General features: G+C 38.4%; 1 protein-coding gene across 1 annotated transcript in view; it reads left to right on the top strand.

Moving 5' to 3' along the window:
• The window catches only part of NUDT6 (nudix hydrolase 6), a 42,691-nt gene that overhangs the window by 6,386 nt on the left and 19,942 nt on the right, over window positions 1–16,363 (top strand). Inside the window, exon 3 of the mRNA XM_065877889.1 lies at window positions 2,628–2,683. Within this exon, the coding sequence (XP_065733961.1) occupies window positions 2,628–2,683 (56 nt within the window). The remainder of the gene's footprint in view (window positions 1–2,627; window positions 2,684–16,363) is intronic.

Raw genomic sequence — 16,363 nt, 5'->3', positions numbered from 1 at the left:
GAACCTAAGCGGGTAGAAGAAAAAAATCTTTCCTCCCCTACAGTGGAATGGAGTGAGCTATGGCTCTCTTTCTGTTCTTCATGCAGCAAGCTTTTATCTGCCTCAGAGCCTTTAAACCTACTGGCTCCTCTTCCTGCAGTGCTCTTCCCCAGGGCTTTGTTTATCGAGCTCTTTAGAGCTGAAGTATCTCCTCAGGAAAGCTCCTGACCTTACTGTATAAAATAGAGTCCTCCCACCTGCCAGTCCCATCATCCTTTGTCCCTTTATCCTCTGTTTTTCTTTATAGTACTTACACAGTTTGAAATTATGTCATATACTTAATCGACCCCACAATAATATAAACTCCAGGAAGGCAGGTATTTTATCTGTCTTGTTTACCATTTTATCCTCAGGCTAAACACAGTGTCTGGTGTGAAGTAGGTGCTCAATAAATATTTCTCAAATGAATGGTTGGGTAGATCTTCAGTTGGCAATGTCAGCCCTCTGAAAAGGCAGTTGTAGCGTGGTGAAGGGGCAGTGTCGCACAGTGAGAAGAATACCTGCTTGGGACCCAGACAGGACATCAGTTTTAGGGTTGTGTGAACTTGGGCACTCAAAATTATACCACTCACAGGATTATTATGAGGAATAGCTGACATAATGCACCTAAGGCACTTAGTACAGTACCTGACTAATTATAATATAATAATAACCTCTGTTTAATCCCTGATCTCTTCGGCTTTATTTAACTTTTATGTTGTGACCCACAGGGGTCGCTCACATTGTGTTTAGCAGTGCTGATTTTGGCTCATGTTTATAGTGAATTCGGAAAAAGTTCAATTTGAGCAATCACAAATTATTAAAATTTAAGAATAGGTTTTCCTGGCATTCTATCCCTGGTAAAGTCCAATTAAATTACAGTTTATATTTTCTAATAGAATCTGACATTAAATTATATCTCACTTTGTAGTTTCCCTTCTTGGCTTTGAAATACTAAAATGTGGTGTTTTAATTTCAGAGAACATAGTTCTTCCTTGTGTTGCACATATCTATTCCCTACTATATTTTACCTTTACAGAGTATTTATCACCATCTCATGTTCTGTGTAATTAATTTTTTATTTATTTGTCACCTCCTCAAACACACACCAGAACGCGAACCCTGTAACGGTGAGGAATTTTGTTTTGTTCACCACTGTATCCCTAGCACCTAGAAAAGTACCTGACACATAATAGGATCTCAATTAATATGCTATACATAGAACCTGTATGTATTATATATAGGAGCTCGGTTAATATTAAAAGAATGGATGATTAAGTGGAAAATATGGGTTTTTGGTTGTTTGTTTTTGTTTTTTTTGCGGTACGTGGGCCTCTCACTGCCGTGGCCTCTCCTGCCGCGGAGCACAGGCTCTGGACGCGCAGGCCCAGCCGCTCCGCGGCATGTGGGATCCTCCCGGACCGGGGCACGAACCCGCGTCCCCTGCATCGTCAGGCAGACCCCCAACCACTGCCCCACCAGGAAAGCCCGGAAAATATGTTTTTAACAGTATCTTTAATTTTAAAATTAAAGCATTTAAAGGGACCTAATACAAATCATTAGTGTCATTTGTATTTTTGACCTAGGATTACCCAAAGAGAGAAAAAAAAAAACAAAAACTTATTTTTGAGATCCTAACATCTAGTAAAATGCCTAGTACACTGGGCAATGTATATAATGAATGAGTAAATGAAAGCAATGGACTAGAACTTGAATATTCCAAAGCAATATATTGGTAAGTTATAACATTGTGTACATAACATGGTAAAGAAATTTAAGTGCTTTAAGGAGGAGGTCTTGAACTGAATATTTAGATATTTGAGATTTGGATCATCAGGGAGCACAACCCATGCATATACATAGTGATTCAAGGAATAAAAATGAGAATGGAAAAGTCAATTCATTGACTCAATAAATCTTTTTAGGCATTTAAAATTGGACACTAATAGATGATCTTATTTGCTAAACAGAAATAGAGATGCAGACATAGAGAACAAACATATAGACACCAAAGGAGGAAGCGGGGAGGGGGGTGGGATGAATTGTGAGACTGGGACTGACACATATACACTATTGATACTAGCATAAAAATAGATAACTAATGAGAACCTACTGTATAGCACAGGGAACTCTACTCAGTGCTCTGTGGTGACCTAAATGGGAAGGAAATCCAAAAAAAGGGGTTATATGTATACGTATAGCTGATTCATTTTGCTGTACAGTAGAAACTAACACAACATTGTAAAGCAACTATACTCCAATAAAACTTAAGTTAAAAAAAATAAAATTGGACACTAAACGCTAAAAAAGGATAGAAAGATTATTTATACTGTCAGGAATAGATGATCTAGAGAAGGAGATGCAAATGATTATCCTACGAGTTAGCATATGCTAGAATCATCATTGGTACTCCTAAGTTGTTAAAAGAACCTAGATAACTGAGCAACTGATTTCTTGCTGGAGAAATTTACAACTCTTCATGAATGAGGTGGTTATTTGAAGTAGGCCTTCAGGGATGGGTAGGATTCTGATGACCACAGGTAATAGTGTGGGAGTAGTCTGAGGTGAATGAAATTCATATTTCTCAATTATCTTCCACCCCCCAACAGGAGCTGTATTTGATGAAAATACTAGAAAAATATTGGTTGTACAAGATCGAAATAAAGTAAGTTGTTTCTGCTTTATAAATTGCTTTCTAAATGTTCTATCTAGAGAAAAATAAAGTGTAGAATTTTGATATGCTCAAAGAATTATAGAAAGATTTTTTTAATTTACTCTGATCAATATTTTTTTATTGACATATGCTTGATTTACAATGTTGTGGTAATTTCTGCTGTACAGCAAAGTGATTCAGTCATATATATATATTCTTTTTTAAATATTCTTTTCCATTATGGTTTATCATAGGATATTGAGTATAGTACTCTATGCTATACATTAGGACCTTGTTGTTTATCCCCTGTACATATAAAAGCTTACATCTGTTAACCCCAACCTCCCACTCCATCTCTCCCCCAACCCTTTCCCCCTTGGCAACCACCAGTCTGTTCTCTATGTTCATGAGTCCGTTTCTGTTTCATAGACAGATTCATTTGTGTCATATTTTAGATTCCACACATAAGTGATATCATATGGTATTTATCTTTCTCTTTTTTACTTAGTATGATAATCCATAATTGCATCCATGTTGCTGAAATGGCATTATTTTGTTCTTTTTTATGGCTGAGTAGTATTCTATTATATATATGTACCACATCTTCTTTATCCATTCATCTGTCAATGGACATTTAGGTTGTTTCCTAGTCTTGGCTGTTGTGAATAGTGGTGCTATGGTATGAGGGAGTGTTCTAATTTCATTGATTTACATGTGGCTCTCCTACTTTGCCAACATCATTTGCTGAAGAGACTGTTTTTTTCCCATTGTATATTCTTGCCTTCTTTATCAAAGATTAATTGACCGTAGGTATGTGGGTTTATTTCTGGGCTCTCTATTCTGTTCCATATTTCTGTTTTAGTGCCAATACCATGCTGTTTTGATGACTATAGCTTTGTAGTATTGTCTGAAGTCTGGCAGGGTTATACCTCCTGCTTTGTTCTTTTTCCTGAGGATTGCATTGGCAATTCTGGGTCTTTTATGGTTCCATATGAATTTTGGGATTTTTCTGGTTCTGTGAAAAATGTCATGGGTGATTTGATATGGATCACATTAAATATGTAGATCACTTTGGGTAGTATGGCCATTTTAACAATATTAATTCTTCCAATCCAAGAGTATGGGATATCTTAGAAAGATATTTTTAAAGTCATTTCTAAGACGTTGTTATCATTTGGATACTTATTTAATCCAAAAAACACTTATCCAGTCCTTAAAAATGTCAGAGTAACCTAAGTGTTCCTAAGTATTATTTTATGACTACAAAAAAATTATAAATGGCTGTATTTAATTAGGAAGACAAACTCTGTTTCTAACAAGCTGTTAAGATATTATTCCACTCATTCAATATTCATTAAGCTCCTATTCTGAGCCAGGTGCTAAGAATACAAAGATTAATAAGACAGTATCCCTGATGTCCTGTAGCTTACTATCCATTTGGGAAAGTAGTCATATAACACATTGTTAACAATTAACTTCACCTTTAAAAAGCCCCTAAAGACTTCTCCTTCGAAGTAACATTTAAACTGGGTCTTGAAGAAGGAGTAGGAGATTCGAGGCAAAACAAAAACAAAACAAAACAAAACAAAAACCAGGGTGGGGAAGGGAGGTGGGGTAGAAAAACAGACTGAGAAAATAGAATTGCATATATAAATGCACAGAGTTCAGAAAGGCGCTGACATGGTGTCTTAGTCCATTCATGCTGCTATAACAAAAATACCATAGACTGGATAGCTTAAACAACAAAACATTTTTTTTCCTAATTATTATTTTATTTTGGAGTATAGTTGATTAACAATGTTGTGTTAGTTTTAGGTGTACAGCAAAGTGATTCCGTTATACATATACATCTATCTATTCTTCTTCAAATTCTTTTCCCATTTAAGTTATTAAAGAATATTGAGCAGAGTTCCCTGTGCTATACAATAGGTCCCTGGTGATTATTTTGTATATAGTGGTGTGTATATGTTAATCTAAAACTTCTAATTTATCCCTCCCCCCGACATTTCCCCCACCTGGCAACCACAAGTCTGCTTTCAAAGTCTGTGATTCTGTTTCTGATTTGCAAATAAGTTCATTTGTCTCTCTTTTTTTTTTAACATTTAACACATAAGTGACATCATATGATATTGTCTTTGTCTGACTTCATTTAGCATGATAATGTCTAGGTCCATCCATGCAAATGGCATTATTTCATTCTTTTTTTATGGCTGAGTAATAGTCATTGTGTGTGTGTATATATATATATATATATATATATATATATATATATATATACCACATCTTCTTTATCTGTTCATCTGTCCATGGAAATTTAGGTTGCTTTCATGTCTTGGGATGTAAATAGCATTGCAATGAATACTGGTTGTATGTATCTTTTCGAATCATGCTTTACTTTGGATATATGCCCAGGAGTGGATTGCTGGATCATATGGTAATTCTATATTTAGTTTTTTAAGGAACCTCCATACTGTTCTCTATAGTGACCGTACCAACTTACATTCCCAGCAACAGTATAGGAGGATTCCCTTTTCTCCACACCCTCTCCAGCATTTATTGTTTGTAGACTTCTTGATGATGCCCATTTTGACTGGTGTGAGGCGATACCTCATTATAGTTTTGATTTGCATTTCTCTAAAAATTAGTGATGTTGATCATCTTTTCATGTGTTTGTTGGCCATCTGTCTTCTTTGGAGAACTATTTAGGTCTTCTGCCCATTTTTTCATTGGGTTGTTTGGGGTTTTTTTGATATTGAGCTGCATGAGCTGTTTGTATATTTTGGAGGTTAATCCCTGGTTGGTAGCTTCATTTGCAAATATTTTCTCCCATTCTGAGGGTTGACTTTTTGTCTTGCTTATGGTTTCCTTTGCTATGCAAAAGCTTTTAAGTTTAATTATGTCTCATTTACTTATTTTTTTATTTTCATTACCCTAGGAGGTGGGTCAGAAAAGATCTTTTTTTTTTTTAACATCTTTATTGGAGTATAATTGCATTTCAATGGTGTGTTAGTTTCTGCTTTACAACAAAATGAATCAGTTATATATATACATATGTTCCCATATCTCTTCCCTCTTGCATCTCCCTCCCTCCCACCCTCTCTATCCCACCCCTCCAGGGGGTCACAAAGCACTGAGCTGATCTCCCTGTGCTATGCGGCTGCTTCCCACTAGCTATCTACCTTACGTTTGGTAGTGTATATATGTCCATGCATCTCTCTCGCTTTCTCACAACTTACCCTTCCCCCTCCCCATATCCTCAAGTCCATTCTCTAGTAGGTCTGTGTTTTTATTCCTGTCTTACTCCTAGGTTCTTCATGACATATTTTTTTCTTAAATTCCATATATATGTGTTAGCATACAGTATTTGTTTTTCTCTTTCTGACTTACTTCACTCTGTATGACAGACTCTAGGTCTATCCACCTCATTACGAATAGCTCAATTTCGTTTCTTTTTATGGCTGAATAATATTCCATTGTATATCTGTGCCACATCTTCTTTATCCATTCATCCGATGATGGACACTTAGGTTGCTTCCATCTCTTGGCTATTGTAAATAGAGCTGCAATGAACATTTTGGTACCTGACTCCTTGAATTATGGTTTTCTCAGGGTATATGCCCAGTAGTGGGATTGCTGGGTCATATGGTAGTTCTATTTGTAGTTTTTTAAGGAACCTCCATAATATTCTCCATAGTGGCTGTACCAATTCACATTTGCACCAACAGTGCAAGAGTGTTCCCTTTTCTCCACAGCCCCTCCAGCATTTATTGTTTCTAGATTTTTTGATGATGGCCATTCTGACCGGTGTGAGATGATATCTCACTGTAGTTTTGATTTGCATTTCTCTAATGATTAATGATGTTTAGTGTTCTTTCATGTGTTTGTTGGCAATCTGTATATCTTCTTTGGACAAATGTCTATTTAGGTCTTCTGCCCATTTTTGGATTGGGTTGTGTGTTTTTTTGTTATTGAGCTGCAAGAGCTGCTTATAAATTTTGGCGATTAATCCTTAGACAGTTGCTTCATTTGCAAATATTTTCCCTCATTCTGAGGTTTGTCTTTGGTCTTGTTTATGGTTTCCTTTGCTGTGCAAAAGCTTTGAAGTTTCATTAGGTCCCTTTGTTTATTTTTGTTTTTATTTCCATTTCTCTAGGAGGTGGGTCAAAAAGGATCTTGCTGTGATTTATGTCGAGTGTCCTGCCTATGTTTTCCTTTAGGAGTTTGATAGTTTCTGGCCTTATATTTAGGTTTTTAATCCATTTTGAGCTCATTCTTCTGTATGGTGTTAGGGAGTGATCTAATCTCATACTTCTACATGTACCTGTCCAGTTTTCCCAGCACCACTTATTGAAGAGGCTGTCCTTTCTCCACTGTACATTCCTGCCTCCTTTATCAAAGATAAGGTGACCATATGTGCGTGGGTTTATCTCTGGGTTTTCTATCCTGTTCCATTGATCTATCTTTCTGTTTTTGTGCCAGTACCATACTGTCTTGATTACTGTAGCTTTGTAGTATAGTCTGAAGTCAGGGAGCCTGATTCCTCCAGCTTTGTTTTTCGTTCTCAAGATTGCTTTGGCTATTTGGGGTCTTTCGTGTTTTCATACAAATTGTGAAATTTTTTGTTCTAGTTCTGTGAAAAATGCCAGTGGTAGTTTGATAGGGATTGCATTGAATCGGTAGATTGCTTTGGGTAGTAGAGTCATTTTCACAGTGTTGATTCTTCCAATCCAAGAGCATGGTATATCTCTCCATCTGTTTGGATCATCTTTAATTTCTTTCATCAGTGTCTTATAATTTTCTGCATACAGGTCTTTTGTCTCCTTAGGTAGATTTATTCCTAGGTATTGTATTCTTTTTGTTGCAATGGTAAATGGGAGTGTTTTCTTGATTTCACTTTCAGATTTTTCATCATTAGTGTATAGGAATGCCAGAGATTTCTGTGCATTAATTTTCTATCCTGCTGCTTTACCAAATGCATTGATTAGCTCTAGTAGTTTTCTGGTAGCATCTTTAGGATTCTCTATGTATAGTATCATGTCATCTGCAAACAGTGACAGCTTTACTTCTTCTTTTCCGATTTGGATTCCTTTTATTTCCTTTTCTTCTCTTATTGCTGTGCCTAAAACTTCCAAAACTATGTTGAATAAGAGGGTTGAGAGTGGGCAACCTTTTCTTGTTCCTGATCTTAGAGGAAATGGTTTCAGTGTTTCACCATTGAGGACGATGTTGGCTGTGGGTTTGTCATATATGGCCTTTATTATGTTAAGGAAAGTTCCCTCTATGCCTACTTTCTGCAGGGTTTTTATAATAAATGGGTGTTGAATTTTGTCGAAAGCTTTCTCTGCATCTATTGAGATGATCATATGGTTTTTCTCCTTCAATTTGTTAATATGGTGTATCACATTGATTGATTTGCATATACTGAAGAATCCTTGGATTCCTGGAGTAAACCCCACTTGATCATGGTGTACGATCCGTTTAATGTACTGTTGGATTCTGTTTGCTAGTATTTTGTTGAGGATTTTTGTACCTATGTTCATCAGTGATATTGGCCTGTAGTTTTCTTTCTTTGTGACATCCTTGTCTGGTTTTGGTATCAGGGTGATGGTGGCCTTGTAGAATGAGTTTGGGAGTGTTCCCCCCTCTGCTATATTTTGGAAGAGTTTGAGAAGGATAGGTGTTAGCTCTTCTCTAAATGTTTGATAGAATTCACCTGTGAAGCCATCTGGTCCTGGGCTTTTGTTTGTTGGAAGATTTTTAATCACAGTTTCAATATCAGTGCTTGTGATTGGTCTGTTCAAATTTTCTATTTCTTCCTGATTCAGTCTTGACAGGTTGTGCATTTCTAAGAATTTGTCTGTTTCTTCCAGGTTGTCCATTTTATTGGCATAGAGTTGCTTGTAGTAATCTCTCATGATCTTTTGTATTTTTGCAGTGTCAGTTGTTACTTCTCCTTTTTCATTTCTAATTCTATTGATTTGCGTCTTCTCCCTTTTTTTCTTGATGAGTCTGCCTAATGGTTTATCAATTTTGTTTATCTTCTCAAAGAAGCAGCTTTTAGTTTTATTGATCTTTGCTATCGTTTCCTTCATTTCTTTTTCGTTTATTTATGATCTGATTTTTATGATTTCTTTCCTTCTGCTAACTTTGGGGTTTTTTTTGTTCTTCTTTCTCTAATTGCTTTAGGTGCAAGGTTAGGTTGTTTATTCGAGATGTTTCCTCTTTCTTAAGGTAGGATTGTATTGCTATAAACTTCCCTCTTAGAACTGCTTTTGCTGCATCCCATAGGTTTTGGGTCATTGTGTCTCCATTGTCATTTGTTTCTAGGTATTTTTTAATTTCCTCTTTGATTTCTTCAGTGATCACTTCATTATTAAGTAGTGTATTGTTTAGCCTCCATGTGTTTGTACTTTTTACAGATCTTTTCCTGTAATTGATATCTAGTCTCATAGCATTGTGGTCAGAAAAGATACTTGATACAATTTCAATTTTCTTATATTTACCAAAGCTTGATTTGTGACCCAAGATATGATCAATCCTGGAAAATGATCCATGAGCACTAGAGAAAAATGTGTATTCTGTTGTTTTTGGATGGAATGTCCTATAAATATCAATTAAGTCCTTCTTGTTTAATGTATCATTTAAAGCTTGTGTTTCCTTATTTATTTTCATTTTGGATGATCTGTCCATTGGTGAAAGTGGGGTGTTAAAGTCCCCTACTATGATTGTGTTACTGTCGATTTCCCCTTTTATGGCTGTTAGTTTTTGCCTTATGTATTGAGGTGCTCCTATGTTGGGTGCATAAATATTTACAATTGTTATATCTTCTTCTTGGATCGATCCCTTGATCATTATGTAGTGTCCTTCTTTGTCTCTTGTAATAGTCTTTAGTTTAAAGTCTGTTTTGTCTGATATGAGAATTGCTACTCCATCTTTCTTTTGGTTTCAATTTGCATGAAATATCTTTTTCCATCCTTTTACTTTCAGTCTGTATGTGTCTCTAGGTCTGAAGTGGGTCTCCTGTAGACAGCAAATATATGGGTCTTGTTTTTGTATCCATTCAGCCAATCTGTGTCTTTTGGTGGGAGCATTTAGTCCATTTACATTTAAGGTAATTAGTGATATGTATGTTCCTATTCCCATTTTCTTAATTGTTTTGGGTTCGTTATTGTAGGTCTTTTCCTTCTCTTGTGTTTCTTGTCTAGAGAAGTTCCTTTAGCAGTTGTTGTAGAGCTGGTTTGGTGGTGCTGAACTCTCTCAGCTTTTGCTTGTCTGTAAAGGTTTTAATTTCGCCATCAAACCTGAATGAGATCCTTGCTGGGTAGAGTAATGTTTGTTGTAGGATTTTTCTCCTTCATCACTTTAAATATGTCCTGCCAGTCCCTTCTGGCTTGCAGAGTTTCTGCTGAAAGATCAGCTGTTAACCTTATGGGGATTCCCTTGTGTGTTATTTGTTGTTTTTCCCTTGCTGCTTTTAATATGTCTTCTTTGTATTTAATTTTTGACAGTTTGATTAATATGTGTCTTGGTGTATTTCTCCTTGCATTTATCCTGTATGGGACTCTCTGTGCTTGATTAACTATTAACTTGACTTGATTAACTATTTCTTTCCCATATTAGGGAAGTTTTCAACTATAATCCCTTCAAATATTTTCTCAGTCCCTTTCTTTTTCTCTTCTTCTCCTGGAACCCCTGTAATTCGAATGTTGGTGTGTTTAATGTTGTCCCAGAGGTCTCTGACACTGTCCTCACTTCTTTTCATGCTTCTTTCTTTATTCTGCTCTGCAGTAGTTATTTCCACTATTTTATCTTCCAGGTCACTTATCCGTTCTTCTGCCTCAGTTATTCTGCTATTCATCCCATCTATAGTATTTTTCATTTCATTTATTGTGTTGTTCGTCGTTGTTTGTTTCGTCTTTAGTTCTTCTAGGTTCTTGTTAAATGTTTCTTGCATTTTGTATATTCTACTTCCGAGATTTTGGATCATCTTTACTCTCATTATTCTGAATTCTTTTTCAGGTAGACTGCCTATTTCCTCTTCATTTGTTAGGTCTGGTGGGTTTTTATCTTGCTCCTTCATCTGCTGTTTAATTTTTAGTGTCTTCTCGTTTTGCTTATCTTACTGTGTTTGGGGTCTCCTTTTTGCATGCTGCAGGTTCGTAGTTCCTGTTGTTTTTGGTGTCTGTCCCCAGTGGTTAAAGTTGGTTCAGTGGATTGTGTAGCCTTCCTGGTGGAGGGGACTAGGGCCTGTGTTTTGGTGGATGAGGCTGGATCTTGTCTTTCTGGTGGGTAGGTTCACATCTGGTGGTGTGTTTTGGGGTGTCTGTGGACTTATTATGATTTTAGGCAGCCTCTGTGCTAATGGATGGGGTTGTGTTCCTGTCTTGCTAGTTGTTTGGCATAGGATGTCCAGCACTGTAGCTTGCTGGTCATTGAGTGAAGCTGGGTGTTGGTGTTGAGATGGAGATCTCTGGGAGATTTTCGCCATTTGATATTATGTGGAGCTGGGAGGTGTCTTGTGGACCAGTGTCCTGAAGTTGGCTCTCCTCCCTCAGAGGTACAGCACTGACTCGTGGCTGCAGCACCAAGAGACTTTCATCCACACAGCTCAGAATTAAAGGGAGAAAATGTAGAAAGAAACAATAGGAAGGGAGGGAGCGAGGGAGGGAGGGAGGAAGGGGGGAGGGTAGGGAGGGAGGAAGGGAGGAAGGAGAAAGAAAGAAAGAAAAGAAAGAAGGAAGTAAAGAGAAAAGAAAAGGAAAGAAGGAGGGAGGGAGGGAAGGATGGAAAAAAAGAAAGAAAGAAGATAAAGTAAGATAAAATATAATTAAATTATTAAAATAAAAAAATAATTATTAAGAGAGAAAAACGGACGGATAGAACCCTAGGGCAAATGGTGGAAGCAAAGCTATACAGACAAAATCTCACACAGAAGCATACACATAGTCACAAAAAGAGGAAAAGGGGGAAAAATCATAAATCTTGCTCTCAAAGTCCACCTGCTCAATTTGGGATGATTCATTGTCTAAAGGAGGGAAGGAAGGAAAGAAAGATAAAGTAAAATAAAATAAAGTTATTAAAATAAAAAGTAATTATTAAGAAAAAAATATTTTAAAAAACCGAATGGATAGAACCCTCGGACAAATGGTGGAAGCAAAGCTATACAGACAAAAGCTTACACAGAAGCATACACATACACACAAAAAGAGGAAAAGGGGAAAAAATCATAAATCTTGCTCTCTAAGTCCACCTCCTTAATTTGGGATGATTCGTCATCTATTCATGTATTCCACAGATGCAGGGTACATCAAGTTGATTGTGGAGCTTTAATCCGCTGCTTCTGAGGCTGCTGGGAGAGATTTCCCTTTCTCTTTGTTCTCACAGCTCCCAGGGGCTCAGCTTTGGATTTGGCCGCGCCTCTGCGTGTAGGTTGCCGGAAGGTGTCTGTTCTTCGCTCAGACTGGACGGGGTTAAAGGAACCGCTGATTCGGGGGCTCTGGCTTACTCAGGCCGGGGGTAGGGAGGGGCACGGAGTGCCGGGCGAGCCTGCGGCGGCAGAGGCCACCGTGATGTTGCACCAGCCTGAGGCACGCTGTGCGTTCTCCTGGGGGAGTTGTCCCTGGATCCGGGACCCTGGCAGTGGCGGGCTGCACAGGCTCCCTGGAAGGGGGGGTGTGGATAGTGACCTGTGCTTGCACACAGGCTTCTTGGTGGCGGCAGCTGCACCCTTGGCGTCTCATGCCTGTCTCCGGGGTCCGCGCTTTTAGCCGCGGCTCACGCCCGTCTCTGTAGCTCCTTTAAGCAGCGTTCTTAATCCCCTCTCCTCGCGCACCAGGAAACAAAGAGGGAAGAAAAAGTCTCTTGCTTTTTCAGCAGGTCCACACTTTTCCCCGGACTCCCTCCCTGCCAGCCGTGGCGCACTAATGCCCTGCAGGCTGTGTTCACGCCGCCAACCCCAGTCCTCTCACTGCGCTCCTACCGAAGCCCGAGCCTCAGCTCCCAGCCCCGCCCGCCCCGGCAGGGGAGCAGACAGGCCTCTCGGGCTGGTGAGTGCCGGTCGGCGCCGATCCTCTGTGCAGGAATCTCTCCGCTCTGCCCCCTGCACCCATTGCTGTGCTCTCCTCCGCAGCTCCGAAGCTTTCCTCCTCCGCAGCTCCGAAGCTTTCCTCCTCCGCCACCCACAGTCTCCGTCCGCGAAGGGGCTTCTAGTGTGTGGAAACCTTTCCTCCTTCACAGCTCTCTCCCACTGGTGCAGGTCCCGTCCCTATCCTTTTGTCTCTGTTTATTCTTTATTCTTTTTCCCTACCCAGGTACATGGGGGGTTTCTTGCCTTTTGGGATGTCTGAGGTCTTCTGCCAGCATTCAGCAGCTGTTCAGTAGGAGTTGTTCCACGTGTAGATGTATTTCTGATGTATCTGTGGGGAGGAAGGTGATCTCCGTGTCTTACTCTTACGCCATCTTCGATAAAATCTCCAGAAAAGATCTTGCTTAGATTTATGTCAAAGAGTGTTCTGCCTATGTTTTCCTCTAAGAGTTTTATAATGTCCAGCTTTACATTTAGGTCTTTAATCCATTTTGAGTTTATTTTTGTGTATGGTGTTAGGGAGTGTTCTAATTTCATTCTTTTTTTTTTTTTTTTTTTTTTGCGGTATACGGGCCTCTCACTGTTGTGGCCTCTCCTGTTGCGGAGCACAGACTCCAGATGCGCAGGCTCAGCAGCCATGGCTCACAGGCCCCCAGCTGCTCCGCGACACTTGGGATCTTCCCAGACCGGGGCATGAACCCGTGTCCCCTGCATCAGCAGGCATACTCTCAACCACTGCGCCACCAGGGAAGCCCTCTAATTTCATTCTTTTACTTGTAGCTGTCCAATTTTCCCACCGCCACTTATTGAAGAGTCTGTGTTTTCTCCATTGCATATTCTTGCCTCCTTTGTCATAGATTAGGTGACCATAGGTGGGAGGATTTATCTCTGGGCTTTCTATCCTGTTCCATTGATGTGTATTTCTGTTTTTGTGCCAGTACCATACTGTCTTGATTACTGTAGCTTTGTAGTATAGTCTGAAGTCAGGGATCCTGATTCCTCCAGCTCCATTTTTCTTTCTCAAGATTGCTTTGGCTCTTCATGTTCTTTGTTGTTCAACACAAATTGTAAAATTTTTTATTCTAGTTCTGTGAAAAATGCCATTGGTAATTTGATAGGGATTGCATTGAATCTGTAGATTGCTTTGGGTAGTATAGTCATTTTCTCAATATTGATTTTTCCAATCCAAGAACATGGTATGTCTCTCCATCTGTTTGTGTCATCTTCCATTTCTTTCATCAGCACATTATAGTTTTCAGAGTACAGGTCTTTTGCCTCCTTAGATTTGTCTTGTTCCCTGAAATAAGCTTGTATCACTATAAACTTCTCTCTTAGAACTGCTTTTAATGCATCCCAAAGGTTTTGGATTGTCGTTTTTTCGTTGGTACGTGTGTTATTCTTTTTGATGCAATGGTAAATGGGATTGTTTCTTTAATTTCTCTTTCTGATCTTTCATTGTTAGTGTATAGGAATGCAAGATATTTTTGTGTGTTAATTTTGTATCCTGCAACTTTACTGAATTCATTGATGAACTCTAGTAGTTTTCTGGTAGCATCTTTAGGATTTCCTATGTATAATCTCATGTCATCTGCAAACAGTGACAGTTCTACTTCTCCAATTTGGATCCCTTTTATATCTTTCTCTTCTCTGATTGCTGTAACTAGGACTTCCAAAATTACGTTGAATAAAAATGGTGAGAGTGTACATCCTTGTCTTGTTCCTGATCTTAGAGGAAATGCTTTCAGCTTTTCACCATTGAGAATGGTGTTGAGGTAGGTTACCTCTGTGCCCACTTTCTTCATAGTTTTTATCATAAATCAGTGTTCAATTTTGTCAAAAGCTTTTTGTGCATCTATTGAGATGATCATAGGGTTTTTTTATTTTTATTCTTCAGTTTCTTAATGTTGTTTATCACACTGATTGACTTGCGGATATTTAAGAATCCTTGCATCCCTGGGATAAATCCCACTTGATCATGGTGTATGATTCTTTTAATGTATTGTTGGATTCAGTTTGCTAGTATTTGATTGAGGATTTTTGTGTCTATGTTCATCAGTGATATTGGCCTGTGAATTTGTGTGTGTGTGTGTGTGTGTGTGTGTGTGTGGTATCTTTGTCTGGTTTTGGCCTCATGGAATGAATTTAGGAATGTCCCTTCCTCTGCAATTTCTTGGAAGAGTTTCAGAAGGAGAGGTGTTAACTCTTCTCTAAATGTTTGGTAGAATTCGCCTGTGAAGCCACCTGGTCCTGGACGTTTGTTTGGTGGGGGGTTTTTAATCACAGCTTCAATTTCAGTATTTGTGATTGGCCTGTTCATATTTTCTATTTCTTCCTGGTTCAGTCTTGGGAGATTGGACCTTTCTTAGAATTTGTCCATTTTATTGGCATATAGTTGCTTTTAGTAGTCTCATATGATCTCATGTATTTCTGTGTTGTCCATTGTAACTTCTTTATTTCTTATTTTATTGATTTGAGTTCTCTTCCTTTTTTTTCTTGATGAGTCTGGCAAAAGATTTATCAGATTTGTTTATCTTTTCACAGAGCCATCTTTTAGTTTTGATCTTTGCTGTTGTTTTCTTCATCTCCGTTTCATTTATTTCAGCTCTGATCCTTATGGTTTCTTTCCTTCAACTAACTTGGGGTTTTGTTTGCTCGTCTTTCTCTAGTTGTTTTAGGTATACGGTTAGGGTGTATATTCGAGATTTTTCTTGTTTCCTGAGATAAGCTTGTATCACTATAAACTTCCCTCTTAGAACTGCTTTTGCTGTGTCCCACAGGTTTTGGATCATTGTGTTTTCATTGTAATTTGTCTCTAGGTATTTTTTGATTTCCTCTTAGAATTCTTCAGTGGTCCATTGGCTGTTTAGTCTCCACATGTTTGTGTTTTTTACAGTTTTCTTCTTGTATGTGATTTCTAATCTCAAAACGTTGTGGTTGGAAAAGTTGCTTGATATAATTTCAGTTTTCTTAAATTTACTGAGGCTTGATTGGTGGCCCAAGATGTGCTCTATCCAGGAGAATGTTCCATGTGCACTTGAGAAGAACGTGTATTCTGCTGCTTTCAGATGGAAAGTTCTGTAAATATCAGTTAAGTCTATGTGGTCTAATGTGTCATTTAAGGTCTGTGTTTCCTTATTGATTTTCTGTCTGGATGATCTGTCTGTTGATGAAAGTGGGTTGTGAAAGTCCCCCACTATAATTGTGCTAACTGTCAATTTCTCCTTTTATGGCTGTTAACATTTGCCTCATACATTGAGTACCTCTCTATTGGGTACATATGTATTTACAATTGTTATATTTTCTTATACTGATCCCTTGATCCTTATGTAGTATCCTTCTTTGTCTCTCATAACAGCCTGTAAAGTCTGTTTTGTCTGATTTGAGTATTGTTGCGCCAGCTTTCTTTTGATTTCCATTTGCATGGAATACCTTTTTCCATCCCCTCACTTTCTGTATAAGTCCCTAGATCTGAAATGTGTCTCTTGTAGACTGCGTGTATATGGGTCTTGTCTTTGTATCCATTCAGCCAGTCTCCGTCTTTTGGTTGGGCCATTTAATCCATTTACATTTAAGGTAATTATCGATATGTATGTTCTTATTGCCATTTT

The sequence above is a fragment of the Phocoena phocoena genome, chromosome 5, assembly GCF_963924675.1.
Source record: "Phocoena phocoena chromosome 5, mPhoPho1.1, whole genome shotgun sequence".
NCBI classification, from domain to species: domain Eukaryota; kingdom Metazoa; phylum Chordata; class Mammalia; order Artiodactyla; family Phocoenidae; genus Phocoena; species Phocoena phocoena.
The sequence above is the reverse complement of the archived record's forward strand: the minus strand, read 5'-3'. Positions and strand labels throughout refer to the sequence as shown.